This window comes from Miscanthus floridulus, chromosome 2 (assembly GCF_019320115.1).
Source record: "Miscanthus floridulus cultivar M001 chromosome 2, ASM1932011v1, whole genome shotgun sequence".
NCBI lineage: Eukaryota > Viridiplantae > Streptophyta > Magnoliopsida > Poales > Poaceae > Miscanthus > Miscanthus floridulus.
The window spans coordinates 7,300,808-7,324,004 of record NC_089581.1 but is presented as its reverse complement, the minus strand read 5'-3'; the positions used below and the strand labels follow the sequence as shown (position 1 = coordinate 7,324,004).

The window sequence follows — 23,197 nt, the reverse complement described above, 5'->3', positions numbered from 1 at the left end:
AATAGTGCTACTCGTTCAATGACACATGACGTGACCAACGACATCGCGACATCTGTGAGTACCTCCACCATCTCAGGATCCACCAGCTTAGTTTCTTAGAAGTACTTATAGGGAAATATGATGCATTGATGTGTACGTGTGTTATATGTGAACGTACACATATAATACTGTACGTGAGTTCACACAACATGTACAAGAGTTAACGAAAGGATAACATAAAAGTAGCGGTCATTAGTATCTAAGTCCCAAGTGGTTCCCAAATCCAACATTCGTAAATATAAAACAAAGCACTCACTTTGTTCTAAATGATATTTTGCTTTGGTTTTGTATTGAGTTAAACTTCTCTTACTTTGACTATTTTCAGAAAACTATATTTACCTCTACACATTCAATAGGATGGCATATCAAAACATATCTCATGAAGAATCTAAATGAAATAATCTAATGTTTTAGGCAATGATGCATTTTTTCAAAAATCTCGGTCAAAGATAAATGAATTTGACCTAGGAAAAGTCAAAGCGGATATTTCATTAGTTTTCAATACTAATTTAGGATGGAACGGAGTATATATTTCATCTTGTCATACATGCTTAATCTTCATTAATTTTCATACATGTGTTAATCTCCATGCCTTTTTACCATTGTGGCACTGTCTATTCGCACTATGTACGCATAACATTTTAGTCATGGTGGCACTTTTAGTTTGCCATTTCAGGGCAACACCTATGTAAGCATGTTATATATAAGAAAAAAAAGATATAGCCAGTCATTATAGAAAGCAGAAACATGTTTTTTACTAATCTAACAAAAAATTCTATATAATTCAAAAACACAGTAATAGGAGTGACAGTGACTTCACTAACTTTGTAGCTTGCTCTCTTGAACTAACACAAGTTTTTTTTAGTGGATGAACTAACACAAGTGGGGTGAGATAATTAAAAAAAAAAGTTTTCAAAGAGAGAGATAAACAACCATGAGCTGGACAGCTCGTCAACCGAAGCCTGATCAAGACTCGAGTCCAACAAGCAAGGCCATGATCTTGCTGTTAATAAAACTGTTTTAAGGACCGTCATGCAAAACTCCATCAACAAAATTTGATTTCCTTTCCCTTTCCACCCCAACTATTTCCCCTCCTTCAACCCCACGGAGAAGCGAAACCGACCTTTCCCCCTCCCCCGCATCCCACCTCGCCGAGATCTAGCCTAGCCCTAGGGTTTCGCCAGCGGCGAGGCCTAAGTCATCGGCGGCGAGCCAAACTCCACGAGCGGGGGAAGAAGGGGGAAGCAGAGACGAAGAGGCAGCCATGGGGCAGCAGTCGCTGATCTACGCGTTCGTGGCCCGTGGCACGGTCATACTGGCCGAGTACACGGAGTTCACCGGCAACTTCACCACCATCGCCTCCCAGTGCCTCATGAAGCTCCCCGCAAGCAACAACAAGTTCACCTACAACTGCGACGGCCACACCTTCAATTACCTCGTGGAAGACGGATTCAGTGAGTTCTCCTGCCTTCCCGAATGATCCTTTTTATTACCCGTGCGATTCGTTGCGGAATTTATCCGATCTGTCCGTAGCAGATATGCATGCTTGATTTTGGCTACTTGTGTAGATCTTACTGATTTGGTTGGTATGCGGTTAGGTGGTTTTGATTGCAGTTGGTGGTCGTGCTGCCGGTGATGTGAGTTCGTGTTGTGTGAGAACTTCTGAGAAGTATGCTCCCAGTTGTGCACGCCTTAGTTAACTGGGTTAACTGGTGAAGCCCTCCTTAGATGGTACCATCCATCGTTTGAGACTGGAGCTCGAAGTACTTCTAGATATGTGGAGTACCGTGCTAGATTAGTTAAGCTCAGGGCATTCACAGGTGCTGCCAATAAGTTTGCTATTTTTAGTAGATATATATTTGGTGATGAGTGGTGGCTGCTGCATGCTTGGTTTTTTGGCCCCTTGTTACACATGCTTTTCATGCACATTTGTCTTAGGTAATTCCTCCCGATTTAAGAACCAACATATTACAGTAGTTGTAATTGTCTTTTTTTTGTGTTTTGTGTTGAATGATGGTTTGAATATATTATTATCTTTTTTATTATGGTATGTTGTCACAGTAAGATTCCATCGGCCATAAGTTTTATTTTGGCGTACATTGTTTAGAGGAGACATTGTCATCAATGTGATTTCGTAAATAATAACTGGATATGACACAGGTGTGGTAGGTAGTCTGCCCATCATTAGACTAAGGTTCTGTTGATGCAGCCTACATAATGTGAGAATGACTCTTCTAAGAACACTTACACTATTGCAATATTAGTGTTTGTCCTGTTCTTTTTTGGTTGTTTGTCTCGCTTTGTTTCATACCTTGGCCTTTTCCTTGTCGACTCATACTGGATCCATGTATCATTAAGAGGTGAGGCTTACACTCAATATTAAATCAGGTCATATTGAGTGCATGTAATCGATTGTTTACCAGTTCTAGTCTTTGTAGCAACATCATCTTATTTCTACCGTGCTTACTAGCATCTTAGATTTAAGATGTTATTCTCATTTTGAATACACGATAAGGTGAGTTGGAGGTCATATTGTTGGACCATTAAACATTAATGTTTGTATATGTTGCTTCACATGCTAAAATGTTGTATGTTCACAACTTAAACCAGCCAATAAGGGCTGATGCCAAAAGTTTTACATTACAAACATGGTCCATTAGCCTTTTTTTTAATACTTTTTTTAATAAAAGAACTCGAAAGTGCTTTCTGCCACCCTGTCATAAAGCGCGCACTTCTCAAGAAAATTTGGTTTGTGTTGCAATAATCCCATGTCAGTCAATTTTAAATTCCGGAAGTTATAAATTTACAGGTCTAATGCCTTACTTTGCTTTGCAGCATACTGTGTTGTTGCTGTTGAATCGGTGGGACAACAAATTCTCATTGCTTTCATGGATAGGGTTAAGGAGGATTTCACAAAAAGGTATGGTGGTGGGAAAGCTGCTACTGCCGCAGCTAACAGCCTCAACCGAGAGTTCGGGTATGTATCACCAAGGTCTTGAACTCGGTGAATATATTGTGCCTCATCGGACTAGTTTTTCCCCCTTAAAACAATATGTACTTTCTGCAGATCAAAACTTAAAGAGCACATGCAGTATTGTGTGGATCACCCTGAAGAGGTTAGCAAGCTGGCCAAAGTGAAGGCGCAGGTTTCAGAAGTCAAGGGTGTTATGATGGAAAACATTGAAAAGGTACAATTTGTGGATTGATCGAGCTTTACAATCTAGACTGTTGGTATTGATGGCCACTGTAAGAATGTTCTGATTGCTTTTTTCTTCTTTTTTCAATGCAGGTTCTAGATCGTGGAGAGAAGATTGAGCTGCTTGTCGACAAGACTGAGAATCTGCGCTCACAGGTCTTCATGCATTTCTTTATCCTGCTCTGTAGTGCTCCACTGAATATTGTATTGTTTTTCATAGATGTCAGAGGGCGTACATGTTGCCTAGGAGGGCAAGTTAGTTTCCATAGATGTCTGAATATCTGTAGGTTAGAAAGGCAATTAGTTTCCATATATGCTGAAGTACCTCTAAGCAAGTAAGCAGCATATACTATGTCAAAAACCAAGAATACCATTGTTGACTTGTTAGCGTTATATGCAAGTATAAATACAAAGTATTGAAATGGATGCGTAACCTTTCTATCGATTCTTTTTTGGGTTTTAGAAGAGTGAATGATCTTAAATCTATTTTGATTTTGTGATGTAACTCCTATTTGCATGGTCGATTTGGGGTATGTGAAACAATAGTCAGTTTCTTATAATTTGTCTGGGTTTGTTGCAGGCACAAGATTTCAGACAGCAAGGAACAAATGTGAGGAGAAAGATGTGGTTACAGAACATGAAAATCAAGCTCATCGTCCTGGGAATAATCATTGCACTTATTCTGATCATTATCCTCTCTGTCTGTCATGGTTTCAAATGCCATTAAGCACAGACCAGAATACTGATACATTCAACTGCACCTATTATACTGCTGCTTGGAGCAAGAAAAAAGTGTGCTCTGGCCCGGTCATTGTGCACAGGTGTTCTGCATTGTCTTAGTATTTGATAAATGTTGGATGGTGACTGGGTTAGTTGTGTCAACTGTCAAAACTGTCGTGTATTTTTTGGACGCTATATATGTATAGCCTGGATATGAGTAGATTTACTGAACTTCTCCTGAATGTTGTGACTCAGTCCCTTGCTCCTCTTCTTCTTCTGGACAATAATGTGCGCATTTGGGGCATCTTGCATTGACCTCGTTTAGTGCAAAAGTGCAGCTTGGAAAATATGAGCACGGAATCGATTTCCAATGTTTCAGGGTCTTGCTATTTGACTATACAAGTTCTTTCTATAAATATGTAAATGGGAACTTGGTACAGATCGTCAAACATTGAGCAAAAGTTTGTTAATTCACGGAAGAGCTACTTAACCAAACCTTAAGTCAAACTAGGCATGCTCATGAACACTATATTCTCGTAAAAACAAACAAAAGAACTTGAGAGCATGACATTCTTATTCTTACAAACAAAACAAGAAACCGAAAGTACTGAAGTACATTACATCCTCGCAAGCTGGTCGTGAGCCTTGAAACCCCAGCCAGTGCCAGTCAGCAACCTGCGTGGGGAGGATGACCCATTAAAGTTAATCTGTAATCAAGTTGGTGGCCAGTCTCTCCAATTCTCCATTTTGCTGCTTGTCTCTTGTATCTGTACCATGCCTGTACCCTGTGCTTAGGCAGGTTTTTCCAGCCAGTTGAAATCAACCGGGTAACAAAACTGCACTCTGCAGACCTCAGCTGCGCTGCTGTGTTTTCTCCCTGCCCCCCCTGCTGTGTGGTACTCTAATCCATCGCGTTTGCCCATCCGTGCCCAAGGGAGGTGCGATAGCAGGAAATCGCCTCTGGGTTCAGGATTTCCTCCCGTATTTCCTTGGGCGAATACGTGCCGCTTCTGCATCAAGAGCACACCAACATCCTCTCGTCTTTGCATCTCGACTATACAAGGTTTTGTTTCCTCACTGAACAAACAAATGTGCTGCATCTCGTTGTGTTGTTGTGGGGTACTCTAATCCATCGCGTTTGCTAATCCGTGCCCCAAGGGAGCTGCGATAGCACTATAGCAGCAACGCCCCGTGCTGGCGTGGCGCCTCTCCGTAACATGACACGGAATTCACGCAACTTGCGTTCCTGCAGCTGCAGCAGCTCGATCGGCGGTTGCCTGTGCAAATGCAATGCACTCGCCACTCGCTAGTGGTCTTCTTCTTTCTCGTATCCCAGATTCGAGTTATCCGAGTAAGATTGGTGACATAATAACATATTAACATTAGGCCTCTGATGACAAGCACATGAGAGTTTATTTAGAAGCGACCATTTATTTTATTTATTGATCACGCCAATATATAGGATTGCCCCCTTTCATTCAGGTAACAAGAAGAGCCACAAGAACCCCAATTACAATCAGGATACTTCCTGCATTCAACTTTGATGAGGCCGCAGCTGCAGCAGCATCACGTGAGAGCGATGGTGAGGGCGATGGTGCCCAAAACGCGTTCCCATCTGACAACACACGAACCGACGGCCGAAACTTGGGCAGCTGGCCGGTGAGGCGATTGTTGGTAACATCAAGAAACCCAAGCTTGGGCAATGTCGCGAGAGCATCCGGTATCTCCCCGGCGAGGCGGTTTTCGCCCAGGTCAAGTCTTCGAAGCTCCGTCAGGTTCGCCATGGCCGGCGAGATCGTCCCTGAAAAGTTTGCGGCATGCAGGAAGATCCTGCTTACATCTGGCTCGGTGACGCAGGCCAGGCCCTGCCATGACTGGCAAGGGTCGTTCCCCCTCCATGTCCTCGCAAGCGAAACGGGGTAGCCGAACCCCTCGGCCACCCGGAGCAGAGCGCTCACCTGCGCGCTGCACGGCCTCCCGGGCTCGTCCGAGCAGAAACTGTTCCCGTCGACCACGTCGTCGGCGGCCACGCCCTTGGCGAACCGCGGCACCGGCCCCTGGAGGAAGTTGCCGGACAGGGAGACGTTCCTGAGAGTCGCGATCTCGCCCAGGACCGCCGGCACCACCCCGGTGAGCGAGTTGCCCCGGAGCTGGAGCGACTCCAGCGCGGTGAGCGAGGAGAGGGAGGGCGGCAGCGTCCCGGCCAGGCCCTTCCCGGCGAGGTCGATGGCGGTGACGCGGCCGGAGGCGGAGCAGGTGATCCCCTCGAAGGTGGTGCAGGCGTCGCCGCCGGCGGTCCAGGAGGAGGGCGGCGTCGCGAGGGATTGGACGAGGTCGGCGATGGCGCTGGCATCTGAGGGCTCCATTCCCACTGCCGCCGCCGCAGCAAGGCAGCACGAGAGGAGGAGGACGAGGAGGCCCTTCTTCCTCGTCCCCGTGGTGGTGGATTCTTGACGATGGGCGGTGGTCGGCATTGTCACTTTGTCAGGTTGCGTTGGGAGTTGGACGCGATGGATCGTCGCCATCGGTCGGGTTCTCTTGTTATTATATACTAGACTAGAGTCCAGTCTCGTACTCAACGCGGAGTCTCGTCCGTGTGGACTGACTGGCACTAACTACACACAGCCTAGAGTCCAGTCTCATACTCAACGCGGACTGACTGGCACTAACTACTCACAGCCTGTGCTGCGTTTTTTTTAATGATACGGTTTGGGAATGGAATTGCGGAGGGAGCGGCGGTGGCATCAGTGATTACTTAATTTGTCGGGTGTGTCTACGTAGCATGTGACCGATGGTTTGCTTAACCATTAGTTATGTTCAGATGTATTTTTTCGTAATGTTCACATAATATATATATATATATATATATATATATATATATATATATATAATGTTTACGTAGTACATGATGTTCTATGTTGTTTTTTGCGATGTTTAAGTGATACATATGTGATGTTCCGTTGTGTTAGATGATGTGTTTTAATGTTATGTGATGTTCTCAGGCGGCTGCTAAAATACATGTGATGTTCTGTGATGTATTTTAGAATGTTCCGTGATGCACCTTGTGATGTTTCGACAGTATACAAGTGATGTTGTGCGAAATTGGACTGACAAGAAAACAAAATATCAGGCAACTGCATTTGAGTAAAACTCTAACAGCCTGTTCGTTTGAGATTATCAGCCAAATCAGCTAGCTAGCCAGCAGTGTTTTTCTCTCAAAAAAACCAGCCACCAGTACTTTCAGCCAGCCAGATCAGCCCAAGCGAACAGTCATTTGTTTGGTTGGGGCACGGTAATGGCACCGAGAGCAAATGGAGCAGTTGCAGTGCACTAGCACTGTCCTGTAATGCTTTAACGCTTGGATAGAAGCGGAAACTTTAGCTATTAAAACTACTTTAGTCACTTTTAGTCACTCTTGAGATACTAATGTGACTAAGCTAATTTAGTCACTTTTTATTCAGTTTGTTTGATATTTTAGTAGCTAAAGTGACTAAAGTTTAGTAGCTAAACTTCAGCAAGGGGAACCAAACAGGCCGATACTCCCTTCGGTTTTCTAAAAGATGTCGTTTTGAGTTTGTCTTAAGTCAAACATTTTAAACTTTAACTATAAATAAATTTTTTTTTGGTTGAGTTTGAAAACATGAAAGTGATGTAAGTAGATTTATCTCCAAATGTAGTAATGGTCAAAGTTGTTTTTTTGGATGCGTGACTTGAGTGTTAATAGAGCATCGAGAGGGTAAACTAACTGAAGTAGTTGAGGGTAAACTAAACCAACTGAAATAGTTGAGGGAGTAAATCGAACAAAACGTTAGTTTAGGGTTATCTGGACATATGCCAAACTTGGGGGGAGTAATTTGAACTTTTTTGTCGATTAAATAAACCAACAAGTCAGGTTCCAAACTCAGGACTCCATAGCAACGGTAAGTGTTGAGTTTCAATCACAAACTACTTCATTCAGAAAGTTTAACCAACTATTACACTTCAGTACTAAGTTGAAAAAAGGCATGCAAAGCAGATTAGAAGATCTTCAGTACCACAAGTCCGCTTTTGCAACCTAGCTGATATAGAGCTGCGTTGGTGACCTTTTCTTCCCTCATAGAGGTTAGTATGTCCTCTCGATGTTTGTACTTGCTAAAAAGATTTTGGCCTTTAACATACTTAATGAAAGAATCCCCAAGTGTTTCTAATGATTCCAGTGAAATAGTCTCCTGGCATTCCTTTGTTGTAAGTGCTTCCAGAATCTGCACATGATACAGCTTGCTAACTTCAAATTCATAGGAAATGAAATAGTTAAGCATTTACCAATGTTGTTATTAGTTTAGAAATTAAGCATAATACAAGCAAGCCATCTGTTCTTTTTTTTTAAACTACTGTTCAGTAGCATGTAATGCATTGACATTGCCAATTGACAAGTCTTCTTTATTCTCAACACCTCGACAAAATAAGAGCAACTAAAATTCTTTTGTAGCTTAAAAGCTCATCCAATTAACCTTAGTATCTAGTTGCCTACTACAGCTATTAGTGGAGTAAATAACTGCTGAGAAAAAGAGAACCTTCATAGCTGCTATGTTGAACTGTTGCATTCTTGGGCCCAACTGGATTTTCAACTTTGCAGAAAGAAGCAGACATTGAATACGGTACATTATGGAAGGAACAAATGAGAAGCTGAACAAAGTATTTGTTGACACTGGTGTCATGACTACTCTGCAGAGTTCAGGTGGCAACTTAACACTCCCAGGTTCTGAAGAAAGGAAAAGGATAAGTTAGCATCATACATATAGCCTATTAACAGCAGTAGGGTCACAGGTTATAACTCTTAACTTCTAAACTCATTCTCTGTCTTCTGAGAGTAGAAAATTACATGTGCATACCTTTTCTTTTGCATGGAATTTACTTACTAAATTACTCCCTCCATTTCAATATAAGGTGCGGTTTGACTAGACGTGGTCTCCAGAGTTATACTTTGACCTATATTTTATCTTATAAGATAGTGCTTTCAAATACTAATCCAATGGTATCACTTATGTAAGGCTAATTGTTGGTTGTATGTACTGTTAGAATAAGATATATGCTAACATGATATGATTTGTAGAGGAAGTATTTTGCACTATCAAGAGGGAAAAATATCGTGTGTAATAACGAATTTATATATGCTGTTAGAACAAGATATCCAAGAGGCAAAAATATTGGTACTATTAACAGAAAACAACCTTTCCTTTTTTCTAGCATTTGTAGAGGAAGTTTTGCACTGTGAATAATCCAAGTTTGCTTTCAGAGGTAAAATGTGGGCCATATCCAAAGCATACAAAAAGAATATCAATTTTTGGATGTAAATTCTACCAATTACAGGAGCACATAACAAATATAAGGACAAATATAAATCTAATCTTAATATGTCAAGGGCGTTGGTGCCGCCCTTGGCTTCTCAACTCGAAGCTAGAACCAGGTAAAGGTGCCAGGGTTTTTGCCTAGCTACCGAGCAGCAGGGGATGAGATTAAGAGTAGCAGAGGCAGATTAGGAGATAACTTGTTTCTTCATTCCTTTCTCATAAGCTGATTACATAAGTCTATATACAGAGCAGCCCAGCCACAAACGCCCAGCTCTGCTCTCATGCGCCTAGCTCTGCTCTCCTTGTTTCTCTCCCCACTAATCACTCTCATTACTCTAATACCTTCCCCATAAATCTTAATTGCTGCTGACTACAGATGGTACCTCCTTGGATGTCGCTCTGGCCCTTCTGGCCATATTTCTCATTAATTCTATCCTTTCCCCTAGACTACTAATTGTCATTAACTACAGCTGGTGCCCCCCTTGGAGACTACCCAGGCTGCGTCCACATGACATCTCCCCCTCCCTTGACGAGCAGCTCATCCTCGAGCTGGAAGGTTGGAGAGCGGTCGATGAAGCTGTCGATGTCCTCCCAGGTGGCTGATGCAGTTGGAGGGGTTCCGGCGGACTTCTTCATGAGCAAAAGGACATGGTGAAGGCCGCAAAGTCCCATAGGATTGGGCCTAGTGCGGCTAGCTATTGGGTACCCAGTACCACGTCGTAACCCGGCAAGGGGAGCGCGAAGAAGTCAGCTGAGAATTGATCACCGTTGATGGAGAATGGCACCCGCCTATACACGCCTGTGCATGGCACGCGCTCGCCACTAGCCATCGTGATGGTCGCCGAGCTGCAGCCAACCATAGGTAGTCCGGTGCGGCTGGCAACCTTCTTCTCAACGAGGTTGTGCATTGAGCCCAAGTCGATGAGGGCGTGTGTAAGTACAATCAAGCCTAATTATGGGTTTTGGTGTTGATGACTACTTAATTAGAGGACTAATGAGCTTTACAAGTATGAGATATAGGGAATCTATGCAAAGAGGATGTAATAAGGAAAGGAGGAGCCTCCAATTATTTTCATGGACAGCAGTCTACTCAAAGGAGGTTTACATTTCATTTTTATATTTTGAAATTGAGTATAGGTATGTCGTACTATCAAGAGGGACACCTCATCTGGTCAAAATTATGTGACCAAGTGCTCTAATTCTACACAAAACATCCTCATTCATCCACCAAGATAGCCAGCAAGTCAGATCCTTTTTAGCTAACCTAGTGAGTGCAGCAGTGCCGCACTTAAAAGTACTGTTTGGTAACAGGGGTATTTATACCCTCTCCTGTCCTCCCCAACGGTCACTGCTTCTTCTTCAATGTTCATTTCGCGAGTAGACCGACCAGAGCTCTTCTCTCTCTACCTCCATTGGCACACCTTGAGCTCCCAAGCAACTCCATTGACATCCCATCAATCCTTGAGAGAAAAAGGTGCCAAAACTCGATTAGAAAGCAGATCCACTGGTTCCCCAACTCTAAAGAGCATTTGGTTCACGTTTTGGCCGACGGTGGTGTTTGTTACTCTTGGAGCTTTGCTCCTAGCCAGCTAGAGCATCACTCGATGAGCTTGCCAACCTTGTGGCAGCCTCAGGAGGTTTGTAATCAACCCCTATAGCTAGTGAAATCACCCCTCATCTCAAGAGTTCACTCTCTTGACTTGAGAATGAGGTAGGATTGCAAAACCCTAAGCCTTAGTGGCACAACCTCAACAACGTGGACTTAGGCAAGCCTTAGTGGCGAGCTGAACCACGTGATAAATCATTGTATTATTTGTGTTGTTGTGCTTCACTTGTTCTTGTGGTGATTTCTAGGGTTTGAGCCTGATCTACTTGTGTGTGGTGTTCCTACCACTTTTGGCTCTCGATCTATGAACTATACCCTTGTAGGAAGCTAAGAAATTTACTCGATCTAAATTTCATTAGGTAGATTTTGAACCGTGGACAAACATTCTCTGCAGGCGCGGTAGTGCCGCGGTCAGGGTGCGGCAGTGCCGCACTTAGGTCTGATGTTTAATTGAATTAAGTTTTGATAGCCCTATTCACCCCCCTCTAGGCACTCCAGAGATCCTACAGCATGAACGTTGACGTCGCCTAGCCAGAGGCGCACTTGCATGGTGTTCCTGGTGTGGATGCCGGTGATCGCGTGGAGCAACATCGGCAGTGTTGGATTGGCTTGGTTGTCAGAGGCGGTGTCACTGTCATCATCCGTCGCTGCCAGGTCCAACAAGAACAGGCGCTGCCACACTTGGTTGTGACCACACCCAAACTTTTCATTGCAATTGAAGCAAAGGCCGAGCCGGTGGCATTCTTCCATCTCGGACATCGACAGGTGCTTGACAGGGTGGCCCTCCACCGTGACGGTGGCAGCTGCGGTAGTCGTTGTAGGTGGCGGAGCAGGAAGAGCGGGACGTGGTGGCACTACCGGACTCAGGTTATTTGCCGAGTGTCCTAGGCACTCGGCAAAGCCCAGTAGGCACACGGCAAATGCTTTGCCGATAGCCGCCGCCGACAAACAGCACAAGGCAAAGTTTCTGACGGCAAAGGCACTCTTTGTCGAGTGTTTTCTATCGCGCACACGACAAACCTTTGTCGAGTGCCAACCATGAGCCTTGGCAAAAAAAAGGCAAGTGGACGGCGAGAACACGGTGACAGACACTTTGCCGAGTGCCAGGATAGCCAGGCACTCGGCAAAGTTGTTTATTTTGCCGTGTGCCTCCCGACGGACACTCGATGAAGATTTCGTCAATTTTTTTAAAAATATTTTCTTTGCCGTGTGCCTCACCGCAGACACTCGGTAAAGACGTCGATTTTTTTGAAAAAAATGTTTGCCGAGCGCCACCATGCAGGCACTCGACAAAGCTGCCCCCCTTTGCCGAGTGCCATGACCATAGCACTCAGCAAAGCGTGTTCCCAGGTTCCCAGGTTGGGCCACTTTGCTGAGTGCTATGGTCATGGGCTCATGGCACTCGGCAAAGGGTGACTTTGCCGAGTGTTGCACTTGGCAAAGTGATCCAAAAATGTCTTTTTTTAGTTTTTTGCATTCCAATGAAACAAACAATACATATATCACCACAGATCACATATATCGCCACAGATCACATATATCACCATTATATCACAACATATCACACATATCACACATATATCACAATATATCACACATATCACACATACGTCACATATAAGTCACAAGTGCATCACCAAGTGCAACAAGTGAACCAAGTGCATCAACAAGTGAACCAAGTAATCCAAGTGCACCACAAGTGAACCACAAATGCAAATCCAAGTATCTCCAAGTACCATGCACAATAAACATCAACCCACAAGTACCATTCACCAAGGGCCCCACCCTGGCTGATGTGTTTGGGCATGAGGCACATCATTCGAAGCCGCTGATTGATTCTGCACAAAGGAGAAGAGATTGCATGTGTGAGGTCATACAAGCAAAGCAATAAACATGGTAAGTAAAGGGGTCAAGGTAGAGAAGGCAAACTCATAGGAGTAGTTGTAGGAGCAGGTGGAGGAGGGAATAGCCCAGGTGGCGGAGGTTGACCCATACTCACGCCAAGACTTTGCATGTACAGAAACATCTCCTCCATCCTCTTTTGCTCGGCCTCCATCCTCGCCTCTAAATCCTCCCGACGCTTCCTTTCTACTTCCAGCTGGGCCTACAATATTTCACCCCATTGTTACAATGCAAAGCTAAGGTATGTTAAAATCAATGAACGACGAATAAAACAGAAATAACCTGGAGTGCCTCCATCTGGAGCTGTGCAGCGGTCGACCGTGGGCGTATGGCTGGGCTTGAGCTCATGCTCCTTGCTTGAATCTGGGAGAGAGTGGGAGTAGTGGCCGTGTCAAGTGTGCTATCGCCAATCCAGTACCGCCCATGCTTCTTGCCTCCTCCCACCCTCATGACGACTTCTCCATCAAGGTCCTAGGTGAGAGGATCGTAGTTTGGCCCATGGACCTGCTTTGCCATCGATGTGTACTCACTGAGGCGGCTGTGGACAGTCGCATTGCTATACATCAAGGCTAGGTCCTCCAGGTTGTAGTCGACATCGAACGTCGCCTTGCCCTTGTGGGCCAAAGCCCATGCCTTGAACTGGGAGCAAGGCTGGCCACCATGTGCCGCTGACTGTGAAAAGAACAGGAAGATGATTATAAATTATGTAGAAGCGAGCGTTAGAATAAAATAATGAATTCACGTATCCATCTATTTGCGTTTGGTTGAGGATAAGGTTCCCTTGATGGTGTGGTGCACCTAGCATCATCAAACGCCGCTCCCGGCAAGCGTTGTGCATCTCCTCCCACTCGGTGGCGCACCATCTGTCGACCATCTTTTCCTAGCACTGGGGATGTAGGGCGCACCACCATGGAATCGCCTACACATCATCGAGTATATGACATATAAGAAGATCAAATTAACCATACTTAATCTTAGAACAAATCAGTATTAATGTTCTATATTTACCTGCAGGTATTATTCTTTGGTCAGACTCATCTGTCTTGCTTGAGCTTTGTTGATCTTCACCCCCTCGTACTCGGCGCTGTATGTTATGATGGCCTTTATGCGCGCCTCATAATGCATGTCCTTCACGAGTTTACGACATGCTTTCTCAGCCACCCTAGTCGCCTGTGGCTCAAATCCTGGCTCCACTCTAAAGAAATCCTACATATAGACACGATGTATCTAGTTATTATTTAAAGAATGTCCAAAGAATGTGATGTAATGAGCAATGTAGTGCGAGGAATTCTTACCAACAGCTCGGTCACCACCCGCACCCCCTTGTTGCGGAATTGCCTGCAAAGCCGATCTGGTAAATCCCCCGCGGTCGTGTAGTGGTCAAACGTGTAGGCCGGCTCTAGCGTTCCGGCATACTCAACTATGCTAGGGAAGTGGTACTTGCACAAAAGACCCAGGATGCCATTGGGCAAGCGGTTGTGAGCACCTGGAGCCACAACCTGCCAACTCCTGCCCAAGTGGTTAATAAAAATTATTAGTTTCTATTGTGGTTTTCATCATAACAAATGAAAAAGTAGTGCTAACATGTAAAGTTACATACCTAGACCCAGTGGGCCGAATCATCGGGCGATGCTCATGAGGTATTGGTCGCCTCGGGAGGGTTGAGGGACCTCGCAACCAGACAGCTGACCCCGAACTAGAGGAAGCGAAACCCCCTGCCTCCTCCTCCTCCTGCCCCTCCTCATCCTTGTCCTCCCCCTACCCCTCCTCCTCATCCTCATCCTCCCTCTACCTCGCCTCCTCCTCCTTGTCCTCCTACTCCTCCTCCCGCTCTACCTCCTCCTACTCCCACTGCTCCTCTTGCTCCCTCTCAAGAGTGCTCAGGCTCCTACTCCTCCTGCTCCCGGTCCTCGTCCTCCTGCTCCTTGACTGCTCAGCTGCATCGAGCAGTCTTTGGTACCGTGACCTGATGTTCCTAAAACTGCCAAAAGCCTTTGGTGAGGAATACACATACACTTTTGAGCGATTGAGTGTATCATTTGAGGAACTACATTTATCTTATAAAAAATCAAAACCTCCGGAATGATAATCAAAAGAACAAATGATAAGCAGGTCTGTTCATCTGTTCTGTCTTGCAACTACCCGAGACCGGAGAAGGCCAAAAAGCTCCACAAGTTACAAGGTAATAACGGGTAAGTAAGAAAGCTAATTCATTAAAATTGTGGTAGAAAACTTTGTTATAAACTTGGCATATTTGAAATGTAATTGGCATTGTAGCAACTCCTGATCAACAACCAACGTCTTAGCTTTTACTAGAGGACGAGCAAAGGGTAAGCTTGGGGGAGTTTGTTGGAGGTCGTTAACAACAGATTTTTACCGCCAACATAAGCCCAAAAAGGAGGAAAATATACATTAATACACACATATACATGTGCTTCTGACCTATTTCCACTTGTACCGATAGAATTGATGTGAATGCAGAAACAAAGCCGGAAACAGGTGAAACATGTCAGAAATGCGCTTTTCTAGAAAGCGCAAAGGAGCAACAGGAGGGAAAGGCCAACTCAACGCAGAAATAGGCCAACCCCACCCCAGCACCATGGCCTAGGCCTAGCTAGAAGCCAGCTAGGTGAAGGAGGAGGGGGCCGAGCCACCCCAGGCGTGCGTGCACCCATGGCGTGGCCACACCCTCCTCTCTGCCAAGTGGGGCCAGCTTCGGCTGGCGGTGCGGTCATTAAGAGGAGGCTGGCGGTGCAGGGTGCGCTCAGGGAATATTCCCCCAGGATGCCCCCTCCACACTCCTATATAAAGAGGGGGAGGCGCCCCCCTTACACACACACACCACACACAACACCACTACCTCTCCACTAGCTCAAGAGAGCTCCTCACTCCCTCCACCTCTTCTCACTTAGCTTAGGAATAGAGTAGGAAATAGTAGAGAAGAGGAGTAGAGAAGCTACAAGGAGAGCTTGGCTCCTTGGTGGGATTTGGTGAGAATAAAGATGAAGTATTTCATTCTTATATTCATCATGTTCTTCCAATTAGCTTTGCTCTTATATTCATATAGTAGATGCTATGAACTAGAGTATAGTCTTGGTGACATGTTCATAATATATGTGCTAGTATATAGTTCATATGTTATGCTCATTTCATACTTGGCTATGTATAGTCTACTTAGTCTATATGTGATATTTAGAGTAGTCTATAGTTTACATATCATGCATATGCTAAGCTGGTTTAGGTGCTTTACTCTCATATCATGTTCATGAGTAGAGCTTGTAACACCTCTGGTGTTAAGCATGCATAGACATTTCATCTCATGAGCATAATCATCATCACATCATGCATAAGCATCATCTATACATTCCATTTCAAAAGAAATGTAGTGTCATTTCATGTGGTGTTTAAAATTAATTGAAATTCATTATGTTTAAACTATGTGAAATGCCATGCTCATGTTGGATGCTATGAATTCTTGATTTGATCACTAGAATAGCTTAGAAATATTTAGAATACAATTTGGAGCAAAGTTTATATTTGAATTTTTACCAAGTTTTGCTTTTAAAAATAATCTTCCAAAATAGGGTGTTGAAATTAAATTGACTTTAATTTTGTAATTCAAAATCTAGCAAGAATTTGACTTTGGTCATTAAAGCAAAGTTGTAGATCTTAAAGTTTGGAACAACTTTTTTTACACCAAATCTTGAAAATGCTTTTAAGTTGCTCAAAATGATGAATTTAGGGCTGTTTGAATTTAAAAATTAAAAAAAGAAAAGAAAAAAGGGGAACAGCGCCGTGGGCTGCGCGCCTCCCTTTCGGCCCAGCCGCACAGGCCGGCCCGGCCTGCCCCCGCGCGCCCGCCGCTCGCTCGCCCGCCCACGCGCGCGCGCCTTGGCCGACTGAGAGCAGAGCTTGGTCGCCGCGTGCCGCCGGCGTACAGCTGCGGCAGACACCTAGCACTGCCAGTGGCCCTCGCCACACCACGCGCTCGCCTTCACCTGCCACACCGTGCCACGCTCCTCCCCACTCCGCCATCTCGCTCGTCCTCCCGCTCTCACGCTCACAGTGAAACAGCAGCAGCAGCGCCGCCGCGGAGCTCCGCCAGCGTCAAGCGCCTCCTCCGCCGCACCCGCGTCCGATTCATCGCGGCTTACGCTCCGCCTCAACTCTGGGCTTCCAGTGCGCACACCAGTAGCTGCTGTTGCCAAGGTAGTGGGCCACATTTGGCCTTCCTCCCCCGTCTTCGGCGTGTCACCACCGCGGTCCGCGTGGCCGACCTCGCCGCCGGGCTACTCCCTCCCTCCTTTCGCGAGCACCTGCTCCGCCTTGACCTAGCGGTGCTCACGTACCCCTTCTCGCACCCTGCCATGCCTTGCTTCGTCGAGTCCACAGCTGTGCCATGCCGCCATGCGCCATGGCCACCGACCAGCTCGCTCTCGAGCTCCTCCGGCCCTACCGCTTGCACTACCGTGTCCGCCTTGGCACGGTGGTCACGATGGTGGTGACCTCGTCGCCGACCACCTCGCCGACGACGAGCTCGCGCCGGTCAGCGCCGCCTCCCCTGTAGCGTGTGGCTGGCAGGTGGGGCTGGCTGATCATGGGGGCTCGCTCGTCAGCACCTTCGCCTAAACCTGGGTGCACTGCACCGGGTGCACCCAGTGTTTTAAGGCCGGCTGGTTTTTCATAAATAAAGAAAATGGATTTCAAAAACTGTTTTAATGCTTTGAAAAATTATATCTTGGTGTATATTGCTCCAAATTGATTGAAACAAGTTTTGCTAGGTTTCTTGTGACTAGATCTATCTGTTAAAAATATTGCATGTCAAATTTGTGAAACTTTTATGTGTTTATTTAAATTGCATAAATGCTGATTTCTTGGAAAATGCATAGTAAATAGAATATAGGTAAAAAAATATGGTTCCAATTTTGTTGATATATTTAGGTGATGTACTCTCTGTGAAAAATGTATAACATGCATGTTCTGTGGAAAAATGTGGCTATGTCATTTAGGTGCAATTAATTGCTAATTCTTGTAAAATTCCTAGAGCTAAAAATATGTATAATACATGTAGGTGAAACTTTTTGTACAATGATTTTATGCTATGTAGATCATGGGAAAAATACTAAATCTATTGTTTGACACTTTTCATAGTACAAAGTATTTTCATGCTCTATTATCCACCATAGCTTGTCATTTTTATGTAGGCTGTTATACTTATTCAAATGCAATGAAAATTTTATGGTAGACTATTTATTGCCTGAGGAATCTACTATAATTTTCTCATAATTTTATGAGCACTAGAAGTATAGGTTGCTGTTGTAGCCTTAGTTTAAAATGAAATAAAATAACCCTCTTTATACATGAGTAGTGTAATTGCTTAGCTTTGGTGTATCTTTGAAGCATTAAATAACATGCTGTTAGGGTTAACATAATAGTGAGGTGTGTTGTGCGTGAATGTCGTGTTTGCATAAGTTCTATTTTACCGGAGAGGAGAATTGCACCTACTCAGTAAAATAGAAAGGAAAGTGTGCATCTACATGCAATCATCCATGCTTATCATACTTCATTTCCACCTATGCACGACTGTAATAATCACACATACCAATGCATCATACAGTATCATAGGAGAAAGTTCTAGTAGCCGTGTCCGAGGAGCAGGCGAGAGTCGAACCGTAGGAGATCCAGGCATAGGAGGTGCCCAAGGCCGAGGAACAAGGCGAAGATCTTCCCGAGTGCGTGGACCACCAGCCTAGCTCATTCGAAAGAGGCAAGCCCTGGAGCATCCTAAGTCTCCTACTTTATAAATCAATTACTTTATATATATATATATATATATATTGTTGCATTAAGTTATAGGAGTTGAATGAAACCGTTGATGCATATATTATATCCTTGGCTACCTTAGTATATCTTACCCTGCTAGGTCTAGGACCGAGTTAAATGCTTAGCCCTGCTTAGACCGGTAGCAGTCGGTGATTTCCGGTCATCGGCAATTATAGGTGGTTACCTAGATACTTAGCTATGGATAATATCATGGAAATAACCAAGTGTTGATGGATAAATGGAGATCGGGTGGAATGTGTAGTGGGCAACCAGACAGGGTTCTAGGGTGCTCGTAGTTTCCGCCTGTGTCGATTAAGGACCGATCGTTGCTCGTCCCTCTTGTCATGTTGAACGCATGCCTCACATTTAGCTGGCCGGATAAGTCATTCCAACCGCAAAGCTAGTGGCACTATTTAGGCCGGGATCTACATGGGTGCACGTATTGGTGCCGATGGGGGTATGACAGGGACACGAAGAGTGAGCCCAAGGGCAGGTGCGCCCTAATTCCTGGCAGTCAGGCGGTCCCTAGGTACTGTGGCTCCAGATTGTCCCGCGGCTTGCGGAATAGTGTCATTGGTGATCTAAGCTACCCTGGTGGGGGAAGCATGGTTTGTATGAGAAATAAATCACCAGCTGGTTAGGAATCGATTCGAATCACCATCGCTCCTAGATAGTGAGCACTTGACTCGAGCTATGCCATCGTAGTAATGATGATGGAACAGGAATGGTTATGTGGACTATGTTGGAAAGGCTAAACCTAAGATGGTAACTTGATGTTAATGGTTAATCAAGTGATTGCTCTAGCATAGCTGCTTACCTAGATTAATAGGTTATAATAAAGATGATGCCAAAGTACTTAAAATAATTTATTCATGATACATCTGCTTTTCACAAATGAGTCGAGCTAGCCCCATAAAGAAGCTTTGCATGCTCCTTGGTGTCATTCTATTTCCGTTTAAGTCGGGTAAGTCTGGCTGAGTACATTCTCGTACTCAGGGCTTTGTTCCCATTGTTGTTGCAGATGGTCAGATGTACTATGGTTACTGCATCAACTGTCTCTACCTAGTGATGGGTGACAACTAGGACCAAGGGCATGGTCATTCCATATGTCTTATCTACTGCTTTTGTGGAACTGATCATTATCTAGCACTGTATTAAAATATGTGTGTGTATGTGGTTTTAAAACTATTTGCTTCCGCTACTTATGTTGAACTTAGTTTGTAATAACTCTATGTTCCAAACTCCGATGTGTTCGAGATGATGTTGCAAACTTTATGTAACACTTGAATGGTGGCTGCTAAACTTATACGATCTTGGCTTGTATGTTGGATGGTTTGAAATCCTGCGTGATTTCACGGACTACCGAGTTTATATGGACTTAAGTACGTTAATTTATCTACGTCGGCAGGTGATTTTCTTACTTAAGCCTGTATGAATTGGTCGGTTCTGCCACATAGCTATTTGTGTGCTGAGGAGGTGGTTCATCATGCTTTCAAGTATGCCCAAGTCTCTTACCGGTCGATCCATAGGGTCGGGGACTAGGGGGGACTTGGGTGGTCATTATGTATGCGGGTGAGGTGCCCGGGTATATAGTGGTGGGTGAATGCATTTCATGTCCCGCGGTCATGGGGTAGGCGGCAGGTGGTGATAGCCCTATCCGTCCCTTGAATTCCCCCATGTTCGTCCATGGTGTAGGAGTACGTAAACTGTCACATGAGGTTGCTGGCAGACCAGTACTCGGTGTCCTCCTGATCCAACTCCCACATACCTAGCACTATTTTGTGTACATGTATGATAACTTAGCTCATAGCAATCTAACTATATAGAACTCTCTACTCCTGACTAGGATATTCTTTTATTCTTTATTCTTAAGTGTAGGAATCTCTTGACTAGTACATGTGTGTGTCCACTATCTTGAACTACAAATGTTTACCCCTGTTATGATCATTTGGATATTATGCATACATGACTGCTTTGCTCATACTCATGTCAGAACATTTGTTATCCTTGCCTTCCTTTGGAAAAATATAAATAACGATACTCTAAATACTTCTGGGTGAAATGCTACAACGATAGATCCATGCGCTTGCGGATTCTGTCTGTAAATGTAAGACCTATCGGGGGTTGGCGTTCCATAGTGCTGTCGTTAGGGTCCTCTAGGGTCCTAGCGATGGTGTTATGGGATGCCAGCTCCACCAGTATTTCTGGCACCGCTGCCGAGGGTGGACATATGTGCCTGCCCTAGGTGGTGACGCTAAGAAATGCCAACAAGCATTCCTGGCACCGTTACCGGGGAAAGCAAAAGATAACAAATGTCTATCATGATATGTTCAAAGTATGCATGCATGTATGGTAGCCATTTGCTCATACAGGCTAATCTTCTTTGTTTTCTTCCTTATTGTGGATGAAAACAGGATAGTGTATGAGTTTATTCGACTTGCCGGACAACTTCACTCCCAATTTAGAAGCACTCCTAAGGAAGAAGGGGACTCATGCCTCTACTTCTTCTTCTACGCCACCGTCGACCGAACCACTCACGTCTGTACCAGCTACTACCACTACCATGGCCCAAAAGTCACTCTGTGAGTTCTCTGTTCCGTCTATTGCCAATGTGCCTACCGAGCCCGCTGTCAACCTCAGGGACAAGAACTTTGAACTCCGAACCGAGCTTATCACTATGGTGCAGGTGAGTCCATTCTATGGACTACCAAGTGAGGATGCCAATGCTCATTTACAACAGTTCCTTGAATTGTGTGACACCATCATCATCAAGGACGTCGTACTCGAGGCTATCAAGCTCTGTCTGTTTCCCTTTTCCCTTGTGGGGAAGGCAAAACAGTGGTTCTACAAGGACAAGGAGGCTATTAACACATGGAGCAAATGCTCCACTGCATTCCTCGCCAAGTTCTTCCCTGTGGGCAAAACCAATGCTCTGCGGGGAAGGATCACCAATTTCTAGCAAACTCAGATGGAACCCATACCGGAGGCATGGGAAAGGCTGCAGGAGTACATCCAAGCCTATCCCCACCATGGGATGGAGAACTGGCTGGTGCTCCAGAACTTCTACAATGGGTTAACACCCATGTCGAAGGGGCACCTAGATGCCATTGCTAGAGGCGCATTTATGTCACTCACTATCGATGAGGCTACGACCTTGATCGATAAGATGGTGACAAACCAAGGCTGGGGGGAGGACAGAACCCTGGCTAAAACACAAAAAGGCATGCATACCATGAAGGAGACAGATATGCTTGCCACAAAAATAGATCTAATCCTCAAGTGATTTGACAAGCGTGCCGCTGACGTCAACATCGACACCGTCAAGGCCCTAGACTCACAGATGACGTGCGAGGTTTGTGGGAATGTTGGCCATTCGGGCAATGATTGCCCGGAGACCCGCGAAGAAGCTTCGTACAACAACGGGTTTCACCAACAAGGAGGAGGCAATAATGGCTGGAGTAACCAACCTCGACCACCATTCTAAGGTAATTCGAATTTCAATTCAAATTACAATTCGAATCAACCTTCACTTAAGGATTTGGTACTAGGCCAGGCTAAAATAAATGAAAATCTCACCAAAAAGATAACAAATAATGATAAAATTTTGGAAAATATAAATACAAAACTTGAAAGTTTGTCGGCTACTGTCCAAATGCAGTTGAGCTTTAACAAACATCTAGAAAAACAAATAGCTCAACTAGCGGCTGCTATTCCTATATCTGATTCAGAGAAGACTCCGATGAAACCTGAAGTCCAATTCGAATCAGTTAACTTGGTCTCCATAGTCAAAGCTAAGCACAGGTTATAGAAAAGGCATGGCTACTTTGTAGACCCACCTTACATCGCCAAGAAGGGAGACCCAGGCCGCCCGGCAATCACATGTGCCATTGGCCCACATGTCATCATCAACGCCTACTGCGACCTTGGAGCCAGCATCAACATGATGTCCAAGGTAACATTTAATGAAATTCTAGGAGGTCCTCTCTACCCCGCAGATTTTAGAATGCAGATGGCAGATCAATCCTCATGAAGGCCGGTGGGGATAGCAGAAGACATTCTGGTAAGAGTTCAAGACCAATATGTCCCTATCGACTTCATCATCCTCGACATGGGCCCAAACAGGGAAGTTCCTCTCCTTCTTGGGAGATCATTCCTATTTACCACTAACGTTGAATTACATGTGGGAACGGGGTTTGCTCGCTTTTACATTTAGGGTAGAACTTTAACCTGCCCATTCACTGGATACAACATGAATAAACAAAATAAAAGCAAGCAAACTAGGAAACACATACACAACCCTGTCTTGCAGGCACAGCAGGAGCAATGCTCCATGGTTCGGATCAAATATGGTCCGAATCAACATGGCATCGCTAAGGTTGAGATTCAACCTCACATGGTGGAGGGCCTCAAGAAGAAGAACAAGAGGCCAGAGCGGAAGAAGAACAACGCCAAGCCCAAGAAGGAAATTCCAAAGGTTGTTCCAGCACCTTCTAAAAAGAAGGTGTGGAAGCCACAAGAAGAAGCTCCAAAATCCACCACCACCCCAATGAAGAAGAACAAAAAGGTGTGGAGGCCCAAAAA

At 44.9% G+C, this 23,197-nt stretch overlaps 2 protein-coding genes and 1 pseudogene across 2 annotated transcripts; 2 read left to right on the top strand and 1 right to left on the bottom strand.

Annotated features, from left to right (window-relative positions):
* The first annotated feature begins 1,115 nt into the window (after positions 1–1,115).
* Positions 1,116–4,197, top strand: LOC136516128 (vesicle-associated membrane protein 721-like). The gene is made up of 5 exons (XM_066509514.1): positions 1,116–1,493; positions 2,875–3,016; positions 3,107–3,227; positions 3,329–3,391; positions 3,816–4,197. The coding sequence occupies exons 1-5, from the start codon at positions 1,304–1,306 to the stop codon at positions 3,960–3,962; spliced, it is 663 nt and encodes a 220-aa protein (XP_066365611.1). The 5' UTR covers positions 1,116–1,303; the 3' UTR covers positions 3,963–4,197.
* A 1,236-nt stretch (positions 4,198–5,433) lies between these two features.
* LOC136536039 (receptor-like kinase TMK3) lies at positions 5,434–6,429 on the bottom strand. Its single transcript, XM_066528464.1, has one exon. The coding sequence runs from the start codon at positions 6,427–6,429 to the stop codon at positions 5,434–5,436; it is 996 nt and encodes a 331-aa protein (XP_066384561.1).
* A 14,750-nt stretch (positions 6,430–21,179) lies between these two features.
* Positions 21,180–21,899, top strand: LOC136536038 (uncharacterized; annotated as a pseudogene).
* Positions 21,900–23,197: the final 1,298 nt, after the last annotated feature.